At 37.4% G+C, this 24,690-nt stretch overlaps 1 protein-coding gene across 12 annotated transcripts in view; it reads right to left on the bottom strand.

The window, feature by feature from the left end:
- The window catches only part of ZNF644 (zinc finger protein 644), a 103,928-nt gene that overhangs the window by 5,320 nt on the left and 73,918 nt on the right, over window positions 1–24,690 (bottom strand). For 8 of the 12 annotated variants that reach the window (XM_056122633.1, XM_056122638.1, XM_056122635.1 and 5 more), the window contains 3 exons: window positions 17,495–20,520; window positions 16,730–17,335; window positions 14,733–14,855 (listed from right to left, as the gene is read on the bottom strand). The exons of 3 other annotated variants lie outside the window; for them this stretch is intronic. In XM_056122633.1, coding sequence (XP_055978608.1) covers window positions 14,733–14,855; window positions 16,730–17,335; window positions 17,495–20,520 — 3,755 coding nt within the window. The remainder of the gene's footprint in view (window positions 1–14,732; window positions 14,856–16,729; window positions 17,336–17,494; window positions 20,521–24,690) is intronic. One more of the 12 variants, XM_056122641.1, reaches the window with a different exon arrangement.

Raw genomic sequence — 24,690 nt, 5'->3', positions numbered from 1 at the left:
CATCTACACTAAAAAAGATGACTTACAGTATTTCACTACATGAAAAGATAAAGTGTAAAACATATCTATTATATAAATGATCCTATTTTATAGTTCGTTTAATCGAGAGGGAAAAGTAGCTTTATTACTACCATGCTATTCCAGTAGGAATTAAGAAAAATATCCAAAACAAACATCACTTACACATTCAGTTTCAGTATTATGGGGCTCATGAATATTTGAGAAACCAATAATCAAAGGTGTCCAAGGCTGCCACCCAGTTACAAATTTAACTCCAGCTGTATTACTCAGTTAAAAATTCTGGACATCCAGGGGCGCACATCAAACTACAACACAGATAAGTCAGTAGTAGCATACTAGATTGGATGAGATGTAACACAGAAGGCAACCAAAATCAATTAACAAAACATAAACACAGAAGGCTTAACTTTAACAGTATCATAGTAAGCTCTTGCTCAGGAACTTAATGACTCCATGGTTAGATACAACGATTTTCACTAACTTTCTTCTCAGGAAACATTCTGTTAGCAAATTTGTGATAACAAGCAATATAAAATAAATTATTCAGGGTCTGCTATATGGGGATAGGTTTAAGGGGTGGTTAGACCACCTGGAGAACATGATGGAGGGAAGGTATAATGGTAGTGGTATTGGTGCTGGAATACTGAATGCTGGTAACAAGTCATCATGAACAACTTTGTAAACCCTAGTGTTTTATAAAGTGTAAGGGGAAAACTTACCTACTGCATGTAAACTCCAAAATATACTGACACAGAATTGCTTTAAAAGCATTAATGACAGGTGAGACATGATTACCACAATGAGATCCATATAAAATTTAATGTAGTAAGACTTTAAACTTCAGAATTGAATATCCATATACATAAATGAGAATAGGCATTTTATTATATTAAACTGTTTTCAATTTTCTTATTTATATAGGTCAAAAATCATATAGTAATCACTAATTGACTCCCACAAATTTGTTTTCTAATCATTCTATTTGCCAGTTCTTAAAGTTTTGTTGGAATAAGCAATATAAAATAAATTTGTTATGTGCTGAAGGAGGCGGTTGGAATTGGGAGGGAAACAGGATATTGGTGGAGGGAAAGTAAGACTTGGTGGTGTTGGAATACTAAATGCGTAAAACAACTGTATAATCAACAAATTTGTAAGTCAAGGTGTTTTTAATAAAAAATTAACTGAAAAATAATAAAAGGTGTAATAGTTTTTCAAAGGCATAAGCTGCTAAACTGGAATTTTAAGCAGTCTTTACGGTAGTGCATCTGCCTTGCGCATGACCAACCCAGGTTCAATTTCCAGTATCCCATATGGTTCCCAGAACCACCAGGAGTAATTCCTGAGTGCAGTCAGAAGTAAACCTTTTTTTTTTCTTCTTGGGGTCATACCCAGCGATACACAGGGGTATCAAATATTTTTAAATTTTTCATATTTTGGATTTGGGTTACCACAGATGGTGCTTAGGCTTACACCTGGCTCTGGCTCAAGGGATCACTCCTGGCAGGTCGGCCATATGCAAGACAATGGCCCTACTCACTGTACTCTCTCTAGTCCCATCACCAAAATGTTTTCATTTAACAATAAAATATCCTCTTCTCCAAGTATTTTAAAGCTCAATAATTTCAGGGGCTGGAGCGATAGCACAGTGGGTAGGGCATTTGCCTTGCATGCAGTCAACATGGGCAACCCGAGTTCGATTCCTCTGCCCCTCTTGGAGAGCCGGCAAGCTACTGAGAGTATCTCGCCCAAACGGCAAAGCCTGGCAAGCTACCCGTGACGTATTCAATATGCCAAACTCAGTAACAAGTGTCACAATGGAGACGTTACTGGTGCCCGCTCGAGCAAATCGATGAACAACGGGAGGACAGTGACAGTGACAATTTCATCTGCTTCAATACTTAACTGGCTGTTGATATAATTTCTTGAATAAAGTAAAACTCAACTGCCAGGTTACATATCCAAAATAAGAGCCTTGGTATACAGATCTACTAAAGAAATGGAAAAAAACATCCTGTCTAGTTGATCTGTATGAGCTGGGCATAAAAGTGGCCATAATCTCATCATTCAAGTTAGAAAAAAAATAACAAGTAAGCAGCAACTCCAATACTTAAAAGCTGGTGGTGCAGGTAGTCATGGTGATGAGACAGAAGAGAATGTTCATGATCCAAGGAGTATCCAAATATTAGATGGATTTTAAAAACTAATCCTGGTTCTAGAGAGAGAATACTGTGGGTAAGTCACTTGCCTTTCCATGCAGCTGTCTCGGGTTAGATCCCTGGCATCCCACACAGTCTCCTAAGCACCACCAGGGGTGAACCCTAAGCACATAGTTGGAATAATCCCCGGATATCACTGGATGTAAACCCAAACCAAAAACACAAGTAAGTAAAAAGAATAAAAGACTTAATCCTAGAAGTCAGAGAGTACAGGGTGGAAGTCTGTATTTTGCATACATCCAATTCCAGTTTGATCCCTGGCACCATTACCGGGAGTAGCACTGGAAGCCTCCTGAATACTCTCATCTCTGGCAGCAGCACCGCACACTCAGGTCCTCAAGAGAAGCACACAGCTTATGGATCTGAATTGCCAGGGGTGGTGCTGGAGCAATAGTACAGCGGGTAGGGCATTTGCCTTGCACGTGGTGGACCTGGGTTCGAGTCCCAGCATCCCATATGGTCCCCTGAGCACTGCCAGGAGTAATTCCTGAGTGAAGAGCCAGAAGTAACCCATGTGCGTCACCAGATGTGACCCCCCCAAAAAAAACTGGAAAAAAAAAATTGCCAGGGATTTGGATGCCCTGAGCACCACTTGGTAAGGCACCATCCTACCCCCATCCCGCCAACCCCACCTCAATTTTCACTGCTGCCATTAATCCTTAAAAGGTTCAGAAGGCTGATGCATGTAGGACAACATATTAGCATTTTCTTCTTAGGCGCAACTGAAAAAAACAGGGCTTTTTTTCCCTGGAGGGCTGTGAGGAAATGGGATGGTGAGCATTGGAACATGTTAACTTGTATGAAATAAGGATGGGGGGGGATAGGAGGAACTATTTGTTTAAAAAAGTGTACTCTTCTACGCACAAAGCACCTACAAAACAGACTTCCTAAATGTGCAGTTATATAAGGTACCATCACTGTATCATTGTCATCCTGTTATTCATAGATTTACTTGAGTAGGCACCAGCAACGTCTCCATTCATCCCAGCCCTGAGATTTTAGCAGCTACTCCTTACTCGTCTTTCCCAATGATGCCGTACTAGAAGCTCTTTCAGGGTCAAGGGAAAGAGACCCATTATTGTTACTGTTTTTGGCATATTGAATATGTCACAGGTAGCTTGCCAGGCTCCGCCAGACTCTGCCTATGTACTAAAGTACCATACTTAGTTTAATGCTCTGCAAATTTGGAAGTTATTAATATATTTTTAACACAAAGCACTACGTTTTCATTTTACACTCATCTTTGCAAATTGTTCTGGGTCCTGGCACTTTACAACTGTGAGAAAGGCTTCCTTCAATTCTATCTCTTAATCTCTTGGCCCATTACACAATCCAAGACACAAACCAATTATTAAGATAGGTAAGAAGTATTATCCCCCACACCCAATTCAGAGAAATTAGAAAGGATAGTCACCACATCGAACACCAATTCTTCGCTCCTAGCTATATTGCTACAATATGTGCATTTTTGTTTCTTTATTTTGGGGCAAAGGTGGTGCTTAGGGCTGACTCCTGGCTCTAATGCTCAGGGATCATTCCTGCTGGTACTTGGGAGACCAGACAGGATACTGGGAACAAAATCTGGGTCAGCTTCATGCAAGGAAAGTACCAAACTCACTGTGCTATCTTGGAAGCCTCCCAATATATACATTTAAAGGAGTTTGTGTGCTTTATTGTTAATGTGCTCCCCTTCAAATCATTCTTTTGAAAGATACACTCATTAGCAACCTCAGAAGAAGTTTATTTTCACCATGATTTTCTCTTAATATTTTTACCCTGGGTTGGAGCGATAGCACAGGGGTAGGGCATTCACCTTGCGCGCAGCCAGCCCTACTGAGCCAGGTGCAATTCCTCCACCCCTCTTGGAGAGCCCAGCAAGATACTGGAGATATCTCGCCCACACAGCAAAGCCTGGGAAGCTACCCGTGACATATTCAATATGCCAAACACAGTAACAAGTCTAACAATGGAAACGTTACTGGTGCCCATTCGAGCAAATCGATGAACAGGAGGACTGTGTGTGTGTGTGTGTGTGTGTGTGTGTGTGTGTGTTATTTTCACTCTAGTATTAGTAATTTTTTCAGGTTTAGCTTCCATTCTCAATGACTAGAACACAAACACAAAATAATAAAGAAATCATGGCAAAGTTAGATTCTGCATAATTTAAAGTTTTACTAGAAAAAGGATGAAACGGAAAATATTCGCAAAGCAAATTTCCTTTGCCAAAGAATCAGTTTACACCTTAACAAATATTAGCATAGAATAACAAAGCCTAAATTTCCCCTACAAAATAGGAAGTTAGGGACTGGAGTGATAGCATGGCGGGTAGGGCATTTGCCTTGCACGCGGCCAACCCGGGTTCAATTTCCAGCATCCCATATGGTCCCCTGAGCACCGCCAGGAGTAATTCCTGAGTGCATGAGCCAGGAGTAACCCCTGTGCATCTCCGGTGTGACCCAAAAAGCAAATATATATATATATATATATACATATATATATAGCATGGCTACAAACAGCCTTATATGCTTAATTGTTAAGACAAAGAATTTAAGCAAACAAAAGTATTCTTTTCACTTGGGTATACTTTGGAAAGAAAAATTATATTTGTAGAAACCTCTGGTATATTTTAAAGTAAGGATGATGAGTATAAAATGTTATTTTGGGGGGCTGGAGCGATAGCACAGCAGGTAGGGCATTTGCCTTGCACACAGACGACCCAGGTTCAATTCCCAGCATCCCATATGGTGCCCTGAGCACCGCCATGGGTGATTTCTGAGTACAGAGCCAGGAGTAACCCTTGTGCATCGCCGGGTGTGCCCCAAAAAGCCAAAATAAAATAAAATAAAATAAAACGTTATTTTGAGGGGCTGGAGTGCTAGCACAGTGGATAGGGCGTTTCCCTTGCACGCGGCCAACCCGGGTTTGATTCTCAGCATCCCATATGGTACCCTGAGTATTACAAGGAGTAATTCCTGAGTGCAGAGCCAGGATGAACCCCTGTGCATCACCAGATGTGACCCAAAAAGGGAAAAGAAGTTCTTTTGAGCAAACACTTTCAAGATATGAAAGAAAAAGCTAAAGATAATACTTTATCACATTCTTGTAACTATAGAAAGGGAAGTTTTTCCAACTTACTGAAAGATAAAATCTATTGACAGACTACCTATAAGTTGTTTACTGGCCATTAACTTAACAAGATATCAAATCTATTATTTCTCTATGCTATGAAAAATAATTTCATTTTAAGATAAATTTAATTTACATGATAGCACAGCGGAAGGTGCGCATTAATACTATCGCTCAAACTCCAAGATACTCAAGAAAAACTATGAACCCTACCTTTTGTCACTTTTTAGGTAAGTGAAGGACAACAATCTCCAACCAGATAGCCTTCTGCCTTTATTCCCAAAAGGCATGCAAAAAATAATATGTATATTTTATTATTTCTATAAAAAAACATAGCAGATGATCTATAGTTTAGCTTTGCTGTGAACCAGCTTTGTTTTTCTAAGGGTTAACTGTGTTAATCTAGATTATAAAGAACAGCACAGCAAACAATACAACTGAGGCTATAGAAAGATATAAGACCAAAAAAAAGATATGAAATATTTTTAAAAAAATCCTTAGAAAAATCTGGATTACGTTCATTGTTTAAAAAAAATCTAGAGACAAAATTCAATGTTAGTAACAGAACTAACAGAAATGGGACACTATTTACGAGTTTTATGAAAAAAAGTACCATGATAGAAAAAAATTTCAAACAGAATTCCTAAATTTTATAGCCAATAGCCAGAAAAAGCAGGGATCATAAAATACAAATGTTTTATGCTACCAAGGCATAAAACTCTTGGTTCCACTTTTGTAGATTTAAAGGGGAAAAAAGTAGTCCAATAGCCACACTCTGGAAACAACCCAAGTGCCCAACTACATGTGAGTGATAAAGAAATTGTGGTAGATATACACAATGGCATACTAGTTCAGCTAAAAGAAAGAGGAAATCATGCATCTTACTACCACTTGCATGGAACTAGTGGGCATCATGATAAGCAAAATGAGTCAGGAGGGCAAATACAGAGTGATCTCACTCATGTAGAGCATACAGAATCACAGAAAGGAAACTAACGACAGACTGTAGTTTGTTAAGTGAGACTGTCAGCAGAACAGGGCTGCCAAGGGGATGGAGAGACCAGGGACAGTGGTGGAGGAATACCTAGCACTATGGTGGTGGGTGTGGTGCAAACCTAAAATATTGGTATGAGTGTTACTGTAAACCAAAATTCTACAGTAAAAACTATGACTGGAGAAGAAAAAACTGTGGTGATTCAGTAGAATCGCTTTTGCTCTGTTACAGTAGACAGCTAAGTGGTAAGACTGCCATACCAAAGGGTCTTCTAGAAAAGCAACGAAGCCTTCACTCTGCTTACCAGATTATTATAGTAGTAGATACATTCACTGGACTAGTATAAGCACCTTACCTTTTTCCAGTAATAGAATTTAAATCATTGAAGCATCTGACCCTGTTCCCTTACTCTTTAATTTTTAAGTAGACAACTTTGGCGGGGAGGAAGAGAAGGAGATTTGGGGCAATAACCAGCAGTGCTCAGAGTTTATTTCTAGCACTGTCTGTATTAAAGGATCAATCCTAGGTGCATGGGAGACAATAGGCAGAGCTGGGATAGATATGGAATCAGCCATGAGCAAGAAAAGCACCCTACCCACAATATTCTCCAGCCCCATTCACAGCATTTTTGGTATAATTATTCTGCTTCCCTTTGATTCTGTCATTGTTCTAAGTATGGACTATCAAAATGATCACATCTACAATTTCCCAGTTATCACATCATTTCTTTCACTTAAAAGCAGCTTTACTTACTTTTATATTTAAAAACAAAATAAGACCAAAAAACTAGCAACTTTTAAAACTGAGATTCAGTTATTATGGGGGGGAGGGGGATCACACCAGGTGATGCTTAGGGTTTACTCCTGGCTCTGCACAAAGGAATAACTTGGTGCTACTCCAGGGACCATATGAGATGCCGCGGATAGAATCCAGGTTAGCCATGTGCAAGGCAAATACCCTACCCACAGTCCTATCACTCTGGCTCAAGATTCAGTGATTTTCAATACTGTTAATGATGGTTTCCCAAACACATAATTTCAACACCACATCCTATCCAGGTATATCCATCTCTCTCACCCACTGTTCCTCCTTTACAATTCTCCAACTCACCCTCACCATTTGTGTGAATCAAATGGTTTTGCTGCTTAAAAAACAGTTTTTTCTGGGGTGATCTCAGGAAGGGTTGGGCCAAGTTCCCGCCCTACCAAGGCCCAGGTCGCAGCAGCACTCATTCCAACAGCTGATGCCATGCCTCCAGTAGGACTGCCCAGTTAAATACTCTGCATTTTTCTGGAGCATGTGGCCACATTCAAAACATCTCAAAACTTTACAATGTTAGTGTCTGAGTAGACTGTAACTAGAGGTATTCAGGTCTCACCTTGTCTGGGCCAGGTGCTCTTTGTTTCTTTACCGACGACATGGCATGTCTGATTTTGAAAGGGAGAACGTTGGGAACGACATATCCATTCTGCGGAACTTAGTATGTGGGCAAGTGGATGTGGCTACTAAAGAGATCTGAGTAGAAGTCATGAATAATCTCCATTACCCTTCTGGAAGATGTGATAGATCCATCAGGATGTTAGAGGGCAGTAATCTTGGACTTCTAGTTGGTGAAAAACAGGCGGGCGTTATGAATGCTTTTCACAGCTTCTGCTGCTCTTCTCTCTTTGAGGTCTTCTTTGATCACTTCTCTCTGCACTGCTTTGTGAGCTCATTTGCGGTTACGTGAGGCGTGTGCCAAGCCACGTTGGCGAATAAGTTCAAGAGTTTTCGAAGACAGGCATTTCTTTTTGGTTATCTCTCTCTTGGCGTTCCTCACAGTCATGGAGGTTCTGAACCAGTCGATCGTATTCCTCGTCAATGTTGTCAATGATGGCATCTTCCCATGCTGCTGCAACAAGCCAAACAGCTCCCAGTTGGTGGTCATTCTGGGAGTTCTCTTCTTAAACTCTGTATTCATTTCTCCCCGCTCTGTGAAGTAGAATTTTCCATGAAGGAGACGGTGAGACGATCCCGTTTGGTATTGTGGGATAACAGCAACATCAGTCAGGCAAAACCATTGATTGAATATGATGTGGTCTATTTCGTTGTGGAACAGTCCACCAGGAGACTCCCATGTCCAACGTTTAGATTCAGCCTTCTGGAGCTGTGAGTTATCATGGATAGTCTTGGTCGACATGATGAACTCAGAGGAGTCTGTCACCCTTTTCATTCCATTCTAGGCCATGGGTCCCAATGTGGAGTTCTTCGGCTGATCTTCTCGGTCCTACCTTGGCACTAAAATCACCGACAATCATCTTGTAGAAGGTGGGGTCTTCTTTATAGAACTTCTCCAGCTCCATGTAGAACTTCTCAATTTCTGCGTCACCATAATTAGATGTTGGTGCATAGACAATGAAGATAGAAACTGCCAGGAGTGAGCCATATCTATTCAAGTGTAATCGTCTGATTTGGGTTGTTAGGTATTCGAATGAATCAATGCTCATGGCCAAGTTCGTGTTGACAAGGACACTGACACCACCAACACCCCTTTGGTTGCATGTTCCAAGGAACAGTTCTTCTCCAGTGTCGAAAATGGCGTGATGTGATTGATGCCTTCTTGTCTCGGTCAGACCAATGATGTCGTACTTGATCTTTTGCACTTGTACCATCAGGTCCTCGATAGATGCATCAGATGCCAGCTTAGGTGCATTGAAAGTACAGTCAGTCATTTTTGTCCTTCTTTGTTTTGGCAGCCTAGTTCGAACTTGAGATTTTATCAGCCTCTCCTTCCACATCCTTCTCAATGCTGCTGTATTCAGGGGAATAAGACCCATTGTATTTACTGAATTTGGCATATTGAATACACCACAAATAGCTGGCCAGGCTCTGCCGTGTGGGTGTGATATTGTCGGTTGCCTGAAAACACAAATAAACTTTACAGGTGTTCCTATTCCAGCATATGTGCTGGTATGATACTCTCAGTTGCCTGCCTGGTTCTCTGAGAGCGAGAACTAGAGAATAAGATGTCTGGGAGCTTGGTGTTACAGTCTCTGGATCCTGCTCGCTTTGGCAGCACATATACTACCTGGTGCTCAGCATCCGGATCCGGAACTGACCTGGCGCAGGTGTGCAGCAGTGCCCACAGCCTGGGGGAGACGTGCCCCCGCAGACAGCCGGACAGGGCCACAGCCACTCTGTTGAGCCCAACACAGGCATGGGTGTGAATATCCCCCCCAAAAAGAAAGCATAGTACTGCCAAAACAAATTACCGCTGTCACTGTCACTGTCCTCCCATTGTTCATCAATTCGCTCAAGTGAGTCCAGTAACATTGTGAGACTTGTTACTGTCTATGGCATATCGAATATGTCACAGGTAGATTGCCAGACTTTGGCGTGTGGATCAGATACTCTCAGTAGCTTGCCAGGCTCTCTGATAGGGGTGGAGGAATTGAACCTGGGCAAGGCAAATGCCCTACCCACTGTGCTATCGCTCCAAGTTACAGTCCAAAAAAAAAAAAAAAGCAGAAAGCCATCTTACACTATATTGGGCATAGCCTTTAAAAAAGCATTGACTATTTCTAGTAATAGTACGTTTTCAAATACCTGTAAATGAATCTCAGCCCCATTTGAACTCAAGTTCATCCTTTTTGTTCTTTTTAAGAAAAAGGCCCTATTTCTCTTTTAAAGGCAATCAACCTTCAAATTCAGAATCTAGTTAAAACTTATATTTGTCATATTATCATACTTGTACTTAACTCACTAGATTACGATTATGTTTACACAACTGGAGTGCAGGGTCTTATAACCTCAAAGACAGCACACTCTTTATTTTTATTTATTTTTTAATTTATTGAATCACCGTGAGAGTTATAAGCTTTCATGTTTGGGTTATAAACACCCATCCCTCCACCAGTGCACATTCCCCACCACCAATGTCCCCGGTATACCCCCCCTTTCCAAACATCACCCTGCCTCCATGGCAGACAATATTCCCCATACTCTCTCTCTACTTTTGGGCATTATGGTTTGCAATACAGACCCTGAGAGGTTATCATGTTTGATCCTTTATCTACTTTCTGCAGACATCTCCCATCCTGACCGATTCCTCCAGCCATCTTTTTCTTAGTGATCCCTTTTCTATTCCAGTTGCCTTCTCCCCTTTGCTCATGAGGCAGGCTTCCAGCTATGGAGCAATCTATCTGTCCTGTGTAACTACTATCCTTAGGTGTCAGCCTCATGTTATGTTGTTTTATACTCCACAAATAAGGACAGCACAGTCTTTAGTAGAGTACCTAAAACTCTGTTGAAGCAATGACAAATCTGACTTAACTAGTTTGTTTCGTGTCATTTTAAAACATGGTGACAAACTATTTTACATTTTTCTTTCTTTTTGAAGAACTAATATTCGTACAAAAAAGGCAGCAGGAAAAGAGGGTCCAATTGAATTCAAGCTTGAACTCCTCCAACTTCTACAGTCAATATACCATTTACTGGGATACTTACTATTTTGATAGTCCTCTAATTTTAATAGTTTTACATACACACATTGCCTATAATGCAAAGAAAGCATTTGTCCTTTGATGAAAAGGACAGGTTTCATTCTTTTTTTTTTTTTAATGAATCACCATCAGATAGACCATTAGAAAGCTATTCATGATTGTGCTTCAGTCACACAACATTCCAACAACTATCCCTCCCCATCAGTGTACATTTCCCACCACCAATGTCCCCAGTTTCCAAAACTTTCATCCTATGCCCTCCACACCTCCCTCTATGGCAAGGAACTTTCTTCCTTTTCGCTCTCCTTTAGTGCATTATGGTTTGTAAATATATCGTATTTGTTCAGGGCATTCAGTACTTTTATCAGGAAGGCAGAGCTGGAGTAGCTCTTTTAAAATTTTTAACTAGGTGGAAGCTTTGGGGTGTGGATGTGACTGCCAGTGATTCCAAAGGTACAGGGTGGTGGGAGAAGGTAGTCCATCCTGAGCCTGAGAAAGCCTGGAGATAAGCCTGGAGATTTCAGTCACAAAACCCGCATACCCAAATTTTCAGCAGATTCATATCTCAGTGAGATTTGTCCCAAGGTTCCTGGCTGGAGGCATGGCAGTGATTCTGGATTGTGGGAGCAAGCAGCTGCCAGGGCTCTCTTTGGGCAGGAACCAGGAAAACCTGCTCCTCTTCCATCAACCTCACTGTTCAGCCTTGCTCAGGTCTGAGATAAACTGAGGTCGCATCTCATTCTTATATATCTAATAGGCTAGTCAAGAGGAATTAACAAGGCATTCCCTTTAACTAGAATCTAGCTTGCTACTTTTGTGTTTAATCAAAAGATGATTAGAATTTTCTACTTGTACTCTTCAAACTGAATGAATCACTATAAAATTATTTTGAAGATGCAGTATATTACAATATTTTAAAAGACACCACAGAGGCACTCATGAAAGGACAAGTAATTTAATACACTATGGGAAGCTTTCATAATACTAGTTTCCCCCTTTCCATCACAGCAGAAAGTGTTTCAATGGCATTTCCCACAATATACGGATTACTTTTCTAGTGGCTCATATACCACTTAGCACTTTGCACTGTGTTGTATCTTTATTAGCAGTTGTTACTTCCAGCCTCTGTGATCAATTACAACATTAAAGATAGTAATGGGCAAAAGATCCTATTAAGCAATAAGCAAGCTCATATTCCTATCAGAAACAAATGGTACAAAAAATATTTCACCAAAAAAAAATGTAGAGATACTGTATTAGTGGAACTGATAAAAAGATTTACTACTAGTTTTTATAGCTATTTTCTTCTCACTGTGAACATCATTATTTAATAAAGGTGAATCTATTACAGAACAGCAACCATCACACTTTCCTTCCAAAGTATACAAGTATTCTGAAATAATGAAATAAAAGTCCTTTCCCTATCATATTTGTATACATAATAAATTTTCTTTCATTAATTTAAAATTGGGTTGGAGTGCTATTACTATTATTATATTATATTATATTATAATTATATTATAATAGCACAGCGGGTAGGGCGTTTGCCTTGCACGCAGCCAACCCGGGTTCGATTCCCAGCATCCCATATGGTCCTGTGAGCACCGCCAGGAGTAACTCCTGGGTGCAGAGCCAGGTGAAACCCTTGTGCATTGCCGAGTGTGACCTAAAAAGAAAACATATGTGTGTGTGTGTGTGTGTCTGTGTGTGTGTCTGTGTGTGTGTCTCTGTGTGTGTGTATATATATATATATTTAAGAAATATCTATTTTTTTGTTTCCTTGTACTTTTTAACTAGACTCTTGTTTTCTGAGTCGTTATCATAATGTTCTTCGCTTTATACTTTGGGGGGCTGGAGAGATAGCACAGTGGGTAGGGCGTTTGCCTTGCATGCGGCCAACCTGGGTTCGATTCCCAGCATCCCATATGGTCCCCTGAGGATGGCCAGGAGTAACTCCTGAGTGCAGAGCCAGGAGTAACCCCTGTGCATCGCCAGGTGTGACCTAAAAAGCAACAACAACAAAAAAAAACCTTCATCTTACCATTTTCAGTAACTTTCATTTGTATGGGGCTGGAGCGATAGCACAGCGGGTAGGGCATTCACCTTACAAGCGGCCAACATGGCCGACCCGAGTTCGATTCCTCCGCCCCTCTCGGAGAGCCCGGCAAGCTACCGAGAGTATTCGATATGCCAGACACAGTAACAACAAAGTCTCCAATGGAGACGTTACTGGGCCCGCTCGAGCAAATCGACGATCAACGGGAGGGCCTTTACCTTTACCTTTTACCTTCATTTGTATGTGGTAAATAACGTGATTTAAAAAAAAAAAAAGTCTTGATTTTATTTTCAATTCTGCTATAAATGGTGTGAGCTAAAAAAAAAAATTCTTACTGTTGGCAACAGGGGGAGGAGGAACCTTGAGATGCACTTAGTAGTCCTTAGAGATCATACGCAGTGTGTGCTGCCAGGGGTTCCAACTGGGTCACAAGCATCCAAGGCAAGTACCTCGCCCCTTGTATTATCTCTAGCTGCAACTTAAATAAGTTCTTTAAGCCCTTAGTACCTATAAAATACAGAGAATTACAATGTGTAAAACTCATATGGTGGTTGTGAATATTATGTACTATAAATGTTAAGTTATATGGAATAGTTCCTGATATACAGCAAATGTTCAGCAGTGGCTATGATAACAATAAAGATTACTTGCTGTTTCTGTAGTTTCTTGTGTTTGTTTCTAATGTTTGCAATGATCTTTAGAAGTCTGGTGAAAATGGGATTAATATAAAAAGAACTAAAACTTAACACAAGACTAATCAAGTCAAGTCAAATTCATTTTATTCCCCTCTTAATATAAATGGTCAACAGTCATACCTACTTATTTGTGTATTAAGTTAAAGAAAAAAGGAAGGGAGCAGGAGCAGAAGGAAAACACTAGTATGAATACAAGTATTTCTTTTGTGGTGAGAAAAAACTAGATGTAAGTCATAGGAAGACATGAGGAAGAACAAAAATGTTGGGAAAACAACAGCTAGAACAAAGCAGGAGGCAGTGAGCTAATAGAAAAAAAGAGAAATAAAAGACTGGAAAGAGAACTTGAGGCAAAAGAATGCATGTAGTTCCATTCAGGAAAGAGGAAATTTTAAGATATGAGAGAAATGGGATTTGCTAAAGCAGAATAGCTTGAAAGGTTACAAAGGAAAAGAATAGGCATCTTTGTAGGGTATAAGAAGCAATATTACATATAAGTAAGCCAATATAGCAATATGAAGAGGTATCTGCAAGGTTGGGCTAACCAGCCTAAAATAACACAGAAATGTGCATGGTAACATTATTGTGCATAGCTATATTTATAAATCCAAAATATAGATTAGGGACATAAAAAGAAAAATCTATTCAGCTGTTAACAAGGACCATTATTAGATTGAAGGTTTTATCCACATACTAATGAAAACTCACTAATTTGCTTAGTTTTCAAATCAAGCTACATTTTCACTGTTATTTTCCCAGGCAAAGTCTAACAATTTTTCACCTCTTTTTTCTTTCTCTTTATTTTTAAAAGAAAGTGAGGTGACTTACTGGATTCTAGTAACAAATATAAATTAAAAAATCAAAAATACTATTTAAAAATCAATGGGAATAATGAGGACTCAAAAGTTCCATGTTTCTTTTGGGTTATTTTCCCTCAAAATCAAGTCACTAAGAGTCAAATGAAAAACAGTAACTTGCTTGAAACTGTACCTAGTCAGTTTACAAGTTGCTGGAATTTACTGTGTATTCAGATTCAAATGTTGCTTACCAAAGCTATAAATATGATCTGAATTAGCACCAGTCTGGTGAGGAAAAAAAATAAAAAGCGAATCAATCAGACTTGCTGTGTTATCTGTTCAAACATACCTGTACCAGTCAAAAGTCCAGCACTCTTCTTTCGTGCATAAGCGCGTAAGTGGTTGGACAGGCTAACAGCACTTGTAAACGTCGTATTGCAATGCACACATGTTCTAAGCTTCACAGGCATACCTATCGTTCAAAAGAAAACTATAATCCAGTTCTCACTTCAAAAAGTGAAATTTTCTTAGCTAAAAGCGTGAAGAAAAGTACCACAATAAGATGGTTTTAAAAACGTTCAATAAAATAGCGTAACTTAAAGTAGGAAGGAGGGATTAGGTTAACTATTATTAGTTTGTAGTTAGTAATGAGTCAACCCATGCTCATGGAAAGGTGGAAGAGAAGTGTCTTGAACCTCTGAGCTCCACTGGGTTTAACACCTATTATCACTTTCTTGCAGATTTCTGTGTTACGCAGATTGTTTTCTAGACCTAAAATATAATCCTGTGATTTGAATAGCACAGTTCTGTTGAGAAGATTCAAAGCTTACAACATTACCAATAAAAAGAATTAAAAAGTCTAGTTGACAAAGTGGTAATTAAAGTGTTTTACCCACAAAACCGTAAAAAGCTTAATACTAAATTAGGCTTTCTGATGAAGGCTGGGAGAAAAGGTGGTAAAACACACCACTGAACAGCTGTTAGACACAACATTTTATTCAGGGCATTTTATGTTCATTACTCTGAATGCGCAATCAATAATGAAGTTAATGATTTGAAGTTTTTTTGCTAAAATCTTTGTGCTAAATAAATGATCAACAAGCTAACATCTTAGTCATCACAGGAAAGAAAACATGTTGAAACAATTAAGAAACTCCTAACTTCTCAAACTCCCCCAGACATTTCATGTGGTTTCTTCAACATTATTGTGATAGCCAAAGATGCTTTCATCTCGTAAGTGTACTGTACTTAGTAAACATAGTTGACATAGCTTCCTTAAATTTTATCCTTCTGAAAAACTGACTTTAATAAATTCTTTGTACAAAAGAAAGTCCATAAAGAATAAACTTCTACAGACCACTTCAATACAAGATAACCCTTAAATCAAAACTGCATTACAAATGTTTGGAATATTCCAAAGTCGGCCCAAAGTAATCAAAACAACATGAAGGTATTTTTACTATCAACCCAGTGACCAATTATTATTATCTCAGACACATTCAATTCAGGCAAAATTATGATTCAATTCAGGCAAAATTATGACATCAACTAAATTTACCTTCAATATCCCTCACCTCCAAAAAAACTGATCAAGATACTATTAAAACACACACACACACACACACACACATTTTTCTATAGTTATAAACCAGACCATGCAATACCAAGTAAAGTTTTGCTACTTCAGCGGCAGCATCATTTGCCAATACACACAAAATATTCCTTAGAGAACGAAACAACACCAGTGCACAATCACTAAGCTAAAACCTTTCTGGTTCCACTTTGTAACAAAAAGTCTAAAAGTTCAATTATGTTACACTCACAACAGTTCTCCAAAACCACACAATGCCACACTAAAATGAGAAATTGGAAATAGAAGATTTTCTTCAGATTGATCACAACACACAACAGATACCAAATCCATTCTGTTTGAAGAGTCTGCTTTGTTTTATCAAAACAGTAGGGAACTGAACTGAATCTTGAAAACATATCACTTAGGAGGACTAACAGGAACTATGACAGGTTTTTTCTTTTCAGCAATGCTCTCCTTGTCAATAATACCTCCCCATCCACGAACTACACGCCGACTACAGCAAATGGTATTTTAACATATTAGTTGTATGTTTGTTTTCAATTTTTTTCTCACCTTACATCAGACCAAGATATGAGGCAAACAATTCACTGCTGTTGAGCACCAATTGATGATTTACATAGAAATGATAGTATGACCAATCTCTGTTCTGTAAAAAAAGCAGCTAAAAGACTCAGTATTTTCTATAAATACTCCATTAAAGAACTATTATATTGTGTTTAAATGATGGATGATGGTCATAAATGTCCTCTTACCTGAGTGCATAGTCAAGTCCATTTTCTGTGGCTGATACAGCAATGGATTATCTTCATTTAATGGAAGAACACACTTCTGAACAAATCTCTTTCTTGCAGTTTGATTATGGATCTTTTGAGGAGAAATAGCAGAATTCCTTTCTTCTCCCATCCTTTTATTTTTAAGCAGTTCTATCAGTGTAAGAGACTGATTCTTTTTTCCACTAGGAAGTTCTGGTTTTGTTTCATCATATTCATTTAAGAAAGTCAGTCCTTCTTCCTCTGATGCAGACACTGATAAAGCTTCAGTCTTTAGGCCATTATGGTACGCTTCAAGAGGTATAACATTTTGAGATAGAAAGTCATCACTTGATGCAAATTTTTGAGCTACAAATGGTCTGGGAATAATACGACGACTGTTCAATGCCTTTAAGATTTTTTCATATTTTTCTTCATTTTGCATCATCTCATTCAGAACACATATTGGAGATTTGTGGGCATCCCATTTGGTTTTTCCAAGTCTTTTCAGGTGGCCTCTAACATGATTTGATAATCCAATTTTAGTATCAAACCAACCACCACAGAGCTGACAAGTATGTTCAGAAGTAGTTTCAGACTTCTCTATAGCTAAAAAAAATTTTAAAGTAATATCAGAATCTTTTATACTGATCACCTTAAAACTAATTCTGAAATATTAAAGTATGTGATTCTAATGAATACAAAATTCAAACAAATTCTCTGATTTTGAATTAAGATAATTAGCCCAGTTAGTTACATGAAACTTACCTTTTCTAACTCGCTTAACAGGTGTTCCTGTGCCAGTTCTTTTGAAATGTTGCATTTTGTCACTTGTGGCTATTTGTTCTGGTGATACAACATGACGAGCTTCATAGCTTAATCCCGCTCTGTGAAGATGACCCCGAACATGATTTGACAACCCAACACCTGTTTCAAATGTTGCTGGGCAATAAGGACATGATTTCTTCTCAAGAGACAAATCAGTCCAATGAAAAACAGAACCATGCTTTGACAATGAAGTTTCTGCATTTTCTAAATGCTGAGAATCATGTATCTCATGCAAAAAGTTGTTAGCTCCAGCATCTTCATAATATTCAAAATAAAAGCCATCATTTTGATCATAACTAAGGGCTGTATTTTCTCCAGGTTCTTGATCTTCTACTTTGCTTTTAAACAGAGGGAATAAGTTCACATGTTCTTGATTTATATCATTATATGGTTCATCTTCTATGGCCTGTGTAGTGTAGTCACCCAACTCAACATTATCCCAGGAACTTTCATCTTCTGTTTCATAACTATCTTTCTTTTCAGCAGAATTAAGTTTTTGCAAAACAACAACTGTCATTTTATGCAAGAAATCTGGATAGCTATCCAATTCTTCCCCACCAACAGAACTTTCTTCCTTAGATTCTTTAACAACTCTCTTTACAGCTACTCGTCTGTGGTCTTTAAAGTTTTCTGGCCTTTTGACGTCAGAGTTATGAGGGTCTGAAATAAAACTATTATTGGGAGAATTACTAGATGATGAAAACAGATGTAATGAATTTATTGAACTAGCCTCCTCTTTCTTGAAATGCAGAGGATATGATTCACCTGATTTTTTAATCATCCTATAGTTCTCATATTTGTGTCTATAAAAATAGTTGCTATTTGCCTTGGCATTTGATTTTTCTTTTGCTGCTTGATGGAAATACTTTGGTTTTTGGTCAATGCTGCTTTTAGTTGTAACAGTCTTGTGAGAATTGTTTTGATTGCACACATTTACACCTGACTGGGCAATGCTTTTCCGAGCTTTCTGTATTCTGTGTGGTCGCCTATGGAATTTTGAAAAATTGGTTGATTGTGAGGATGATCCAAACGTTCGCTTTACATCTTGTTTTACAGCAGAGTTCTTTGGAAATGTGGATGACTGCTTAATTAACGGTTTAGTGCTATCAACATCTACAGGTTCTACAATGTCAGTTTTTCTTTGATCAAGTCCAAGAGGGCTATCAAATGAGTCAATGCATGATGACGAATGCAAATACTCAATGTGTTTTTTTAAAATACTTCTGGCTGAAGTAGTAAAAGGACACATTTTACATAAGTAGCTACCTGACTTCTTTGATGATCCTATAACAGAGTCTTTCATAAAATTCTTCTTTTGCGTTTTTCTCTGGACTATATCAGAACTGACAATCGGGCATTTTACCACTGCTCCATGGGCAACACCTCGGTGACATTCCAATTCATTTTCTGTTACTGCCATGAAGTTACACTCTTCACAACAGTAGTACCTTTTATCTTTTTCATGGGTTTTAGCATGCTGCACAAATGTTTTAGGGCAGTTGGTTCCAAAAACACACTGAGGGCACTGCAAACGTGCACTTCTTCCTTCGTCCTGAAGCTCTTTCAATTCACGAATTTCCTCCATCAACTTCTGTCTTCTTTCTTGATGAATAATCATATGCTTTAAAAGAGAATTACGATCTCGAAATGTCCGTCCACATTCTCTACAAGCATATGGCCTTGGAACATTAAGATGGCGAAAGTGACTATTCCCATCCAAATGATACATCATATGCCTGTGGAGGTGCTTTTTCTCCCTAAAATTCACATTGCACTTCGTACAGGGGTAGAATGATGGCTCTTCGGTGCTCAAAGTAGCAGGTGACTCAGAATCACTTTCTTCACATTTCTTTTTTAAGGTTTTTGAAAGAAAAGTGCTTGTGTGAACAGGTGAACTGTCTTCCCCACACTTATCTGAGTTATAAATTACTTGTTGAAAAGAATCCACAGATTCTATGTCTTCATCAGTTGCTTCAGGCTTCACTTTTGATAATGCGTATTTCTGTGAGTCCATTGCTTGCACTTCTTCATTCTGTTCCAGAAAGTCAATTTCTAGCATTTTTGATTTATTTGGTATACAATTAGAATCACTAAAACAGTCCTCAGTATAACGAGTTATCTTGCTTACATCCATTTTTCGTTTTCTCTTTTTTTCTAGACCAACTTTAGAGTGAACAGGAGTTTTATCTACAGTGTCTTCATTAGTCATTAAAAACTGAATAAATTCTTTCTGGGGATCCCAGTTTGTATCACTTTCTGGCCTAAATTCTGTACCTGAGGAAATTCCTTTTATTTTACTGACACAATCATCTTTTATCAACAAATCTTCACTATCTTCACGCACCTCTACTTGATTTATTAAAGTGCTATCTGACTTTACACTACTCCCTTCTGAATTTTGAGTATCACAACCAACTGAAGCAGAGGTAGGTAGTTTTTTAATGGAATGAGTTGGATTCTTAGCATGTGCTACATCTGATAACAAAAATACAACTTGATGTTGACTTGCTTGTTGTGGTGTAGACGGCTGAAGATCACCTGCCACTTTCAAGGTTGAACAAGACTCTGTTGTTGGCTGATCCACAGGCTGTACAGTGGTTAATGAAACACTGCCTTTACTCATAGTGGAAGTCTTGGTCAAGGAGTGTGAAACTGGTCCGTTAACAGCAGCTCCTTTAGGCAAAACAAAGTTTTCACTAGAAACAGTAGGAGCACCAGCATGTATAAATAGAGATGACTGGCCTCCACTTAAGGCTTTTTCAGATTTCTCCTTCGATAGTTCCTCAGGCAAAGTGAATGTGTTGATTTTCTGAAATGATGTTTGACAATCTTTTGTTTTATGAACTCCACTTTCTTTGTCTGAGTTAAAATTACTGTCATCCAGGAGTTCTTCTTTAGCACCAGTAATATCGGTGTTTGTCTTCAAATCATCCATATTGTTGGCAAGCCCATTTAACACATGTAGTCTAGAAAATGGAAAAAAAGATTTAGATTTGCATGAAAAAATACTATCAGAAAGTATGGAGAGTTTAAAATTTATACTTTTGTTAGCTTAATTCTATTCTTTATAATAAAATCCCAGTAATTTTCTAAGAATAATAAAATACTTTAAAAACTGGAAAAAAAATGTATCCAAAGTCAACTTTTTCTAGGTGCTAGGCAATACCACAACATTATATACAAAACTGCTAACAGAAGTAATGTAAACACATATATAGAAAGACATTGTAAAAATAAATAGGATACTGACCAAGAAAACAAATTTTTTAAATTTTGAACTGCTACTAAAAAAATAATGACTTAACAAGTTTTATGAAACATAGTCAACATAAAATTGTCAAAAATTTGCAGAAGTAAACTTCTGACAATTGAAAAAACAGTAAACCCAGCAAAAGGAACAAAATCCAGTAAAGTCTTTTTTGAATAAACTTATCTGCTAAAAGCATCAGCCTCCAATTTAATACACTACTACTCTTGTATTAATAAAACGTAGGTCATTATTATTTTTTTATATACCTAGATTTTTAAAAAGATTTTTATTATTATTATTATTATTATTTTGTTCTTTTGGGTCACACCTAACGATGCTCAGGGGTTACTCCTGCCTCATGCACTCAGGAATTACTCCTGGCAGTGCTCGGGGGACCATATGGGATGCTGGGAATCAAATCCAGGTAAGCCGCATGCAAGGCAAACGCCCTACCCGCTGTGCTATTGCTCCAGAACCCATCATTACTTTTTAATTTTAAGATTGCTTTGTGTCAATATGTTTCACATTCTATCAAATTTGTACAATTAAAAAAAAGCTTTACTGGATTTCTTTCATTTCTTAAATTACAAGTAGTTCTAAATATATTCTAAGTGAATGAACTTTTAAGTCACTTAATAACTGGAGTCTCCAAAGTCCTTGGCATTTCCTAAAGGTTATTATCCCATTTGGATTTGAGTCAAGTGTAATGATTTGCTCTAAAACAATCATATTTAACTTTTGGTTTACAGAATTTAAAATCTAAGAAAAAAAATTTTTTAGTGAAGATAGTTTTTACTGAACAAAATGTGTTTGAGAGAAATAAGCAAACAAAGAAACAGAAAAGTGAGACATGTGCTCAAGAGAGAACATAAGTTTGAAGAGCAAGCATTAAGGTTTTTTTTCAAAAAGTGAAATTCTAGAACACAGACTCTGCATGCTGAGAATCAGGTTCAATCCCCAGCACTGCATATTCTGTCCAAGCACTGCCAAGAGCAACTCAAAAGAACTAAGTAGGGAATAGTCCCCAGCACTAAGGGGTATGGTCCAAAATTCAAATTTTAAAAAATTTCCCATACTCATTTTCATAATTCTATTTTTTTGTGAGAAGCAGATTTTAGAAGTAAACATCTAAAAGTCTGTCAGACTATAAGAACTGCCTCTGCTACGATAGTTAATTTTCTTAACATTTTTTTTCCTATCTTGGTTTTAGAGGTGGCTTTATTGTATGTGAATTGTCCATCTCCTTGGAAAAATAGATGGTCCTCGAAAGCTGGGACTGTGACCTAGAGACCTTCATATCTTCAGAACTAGCACGGTGCTTGGCATAGGCACTCAGGCTGTAATTGTTGAATTAAAAACTAAAATGAAAAACGATTAAAATCTCAAGTGCAATAGCAAAAATTTTGAAGGTCAAAGAAAAAAGTATTCTCCCTTTGACATTTGACCATCTGATTCAAGTAATGTAAACTGCATGGAAATGGAGTTTCTTGATTTACTAACAGTAACTTCAATACATTATTGATATACAATTTAAAGAACCTATCTGGTAATCCCAATGCTACCTGTACGGGCATAAAAGTCTACATTTCTTTCCTTTCGTACACAACAACCAAGTACAGTTTATTCTCTTCTAGATTTTACTCTAGTCCTTACTATGTACTAGGCAGTTCTCTAGCATCATGAATATAGTAGTAAACAACACAACTAGATTCCTGCTTTTAGACAAAAATTAATTCTTTTTCTTCAAAATAATTATTTGAATACTAGTACTGTATTTGCTACAACAGTAAATTATAACCCAATATTCATTCATTTAAAAACCAATGATAGCATTAAAATGCTATCTTTTAATGGTACCAATTTTGTACTTTATAATACAACTTACCAATATTTTCTAATTACTTTCTCATTCTACAACTTAGACCAAACGCTTATATAGAAAAGCACTTTCATAACACATGTTCTTTAAAACACTATTACAAATATGATCTTAACTTATACCAATAATCATTTCCGTCCCTCATAGGTCTTAGAATTGCTTTGAAGTTGGCAAACAACCACAGTAATAAAAATAGACTTCCAATAAGATCATATTCAATGATAGCACCCCAAAATGGTGATAATGCAGCACCCAGCAGGAATCTCTCCATCACATACACAGAAGTTAAAAATGGGTAGCAAATAAATATGTGTTAGGAAAGAGTGTGCAAATGTCAATGAAAAGCAAACCTTAATGCTCTATTACCCAATCCTAGTATCTCTCATAAAACTGGGTGAAAAAAGTAAAATGTCCAAATAGGAACAATCTTATAAATCTGACATGGATGAAAAAATTAAAAAGCGTTTTCAGACACTTTCAAGTTCTACTTATTACAATCACAAAGCTAGACAAATATATGCTCAGTCAATCTGAAAGCCTATATTAGCTTTTCTCAACAGGAAGCAACGTTGCTAACGAAGTGGTAAATTCAGTGTTAATGAGTGGCTTCACTGTTACCACCTCAGAGGTAAAACCTTCCATGTTCCTTGTTCCTTCCATCTGTTCTGGTGTTAGAGGTTCAGAGATGGAACAGACGCTTCCCATTTAAAGCAACTTCATTGGTACCCCCTGAACAGCAGGGTGACAAACTATGAGAATATCACGTCGGCTTGGAGACTGCACCCTCATTACCAGAATGACTTTATAAGTGCCTTCCATAAGTTCACATTGTGAAGAAACCAAACTGCTTTACCAAAAACAGAAAAAATATGTATATAACAGATTTATTTATAAAACACATTCAGCAAAAGAGAAACAAGAGATCACATTAAATATTGTTGAAATATAAAATGAGGTATTTAAGAAACAACAATCCTTAACACCTACATAATAAAATATGGTTTACCTGCCCCCAAATGATAATCTCTGCTCAAAAACACATTTTTCTTCAGCACATTAGTATTAAAAATCTGCATATATAAGATATATTTTAAAAAAATCAACTCAGTAACCTTACATGTTAGCAACAATGAAACATTTTTTTAATTTTCAGAACATTTTAATTGAAAAATATTCAAATAGAATTTTTAAAAAATAGTACTTAAAAGACTCACTGGCATTATGCTGAAATATACACTGCAGAACAATGGATATCAAAATCTAACTTAAGTTAAATTTTGACACAAAAAAATTAATTTCCCACATCTGCAAATGATTACATAGTACCCACACCATAAAAAGTAAATTGGTCAGTAAGTAACCATATACTCTCTCAAGATAGTCTTTAGTCAAATACATAGATCTCTATATATGTACAGATATAAAAACATCATCAATACCAGTCTGTATTCATATAACAAAGCAGGGAACATTAAGCTTTAAAAAAGGGAAAACTAATAAACAAACTTTATGTTGTTTGAATCCCCTAAGGTTCAATGAATTGTTACATCAATTTGTATCTTTTAATAAAATGTTTAGACACTATTACTAAGTCCTCCTCCACAAATCATATAACCTTATATTTTCCTTTTAAATGAATTTTAAAATGTTCTTTAAAAATTCACACACTTTATAAAAAGCTGCAAATGGAATTTTAAATCTACATAAAACATTTCAGTTTATGGAAAAATTCTAATGAGTTCTACAGTTATAACTGCCTGTAGTTATATATACTGTGAACATTAAAAAAGAAAAGTACAAAGGTCAGATCTGTCGTCAAGATGACAGATCATCACTTATATGCCTCAAGCTAGACTTATTGTCTCAGAAATTTCAAACATCAGTATTTTTGCAAACTATCAGCACTTGCTATAACACCCTCACTACACTACATCTTGAGGTTACTACAGAAGAAATGAGGTGATAATTGCATATTAACATAATTATTCTGTAATTCCTCTGAGCAAG

This window comes from Sorex fumeus, unplaced genomic scaffold (genome assembly GCF_029834395.1).
Source record: "Sorex fumeus unplaced genomic scaffold, SorFum_2.1 ptg000047l, whole genome shotgun sequence".
Classification (NCBI taxonomy): Eukaryota; Metazoa; Chordata; class Mammalia; order Eulipotyphla; family Soricidae; genus Sorex; species Sorex fumeus.
This window is presented reverse-complemented; position numbering and strand designations above follow the sequence as displayed.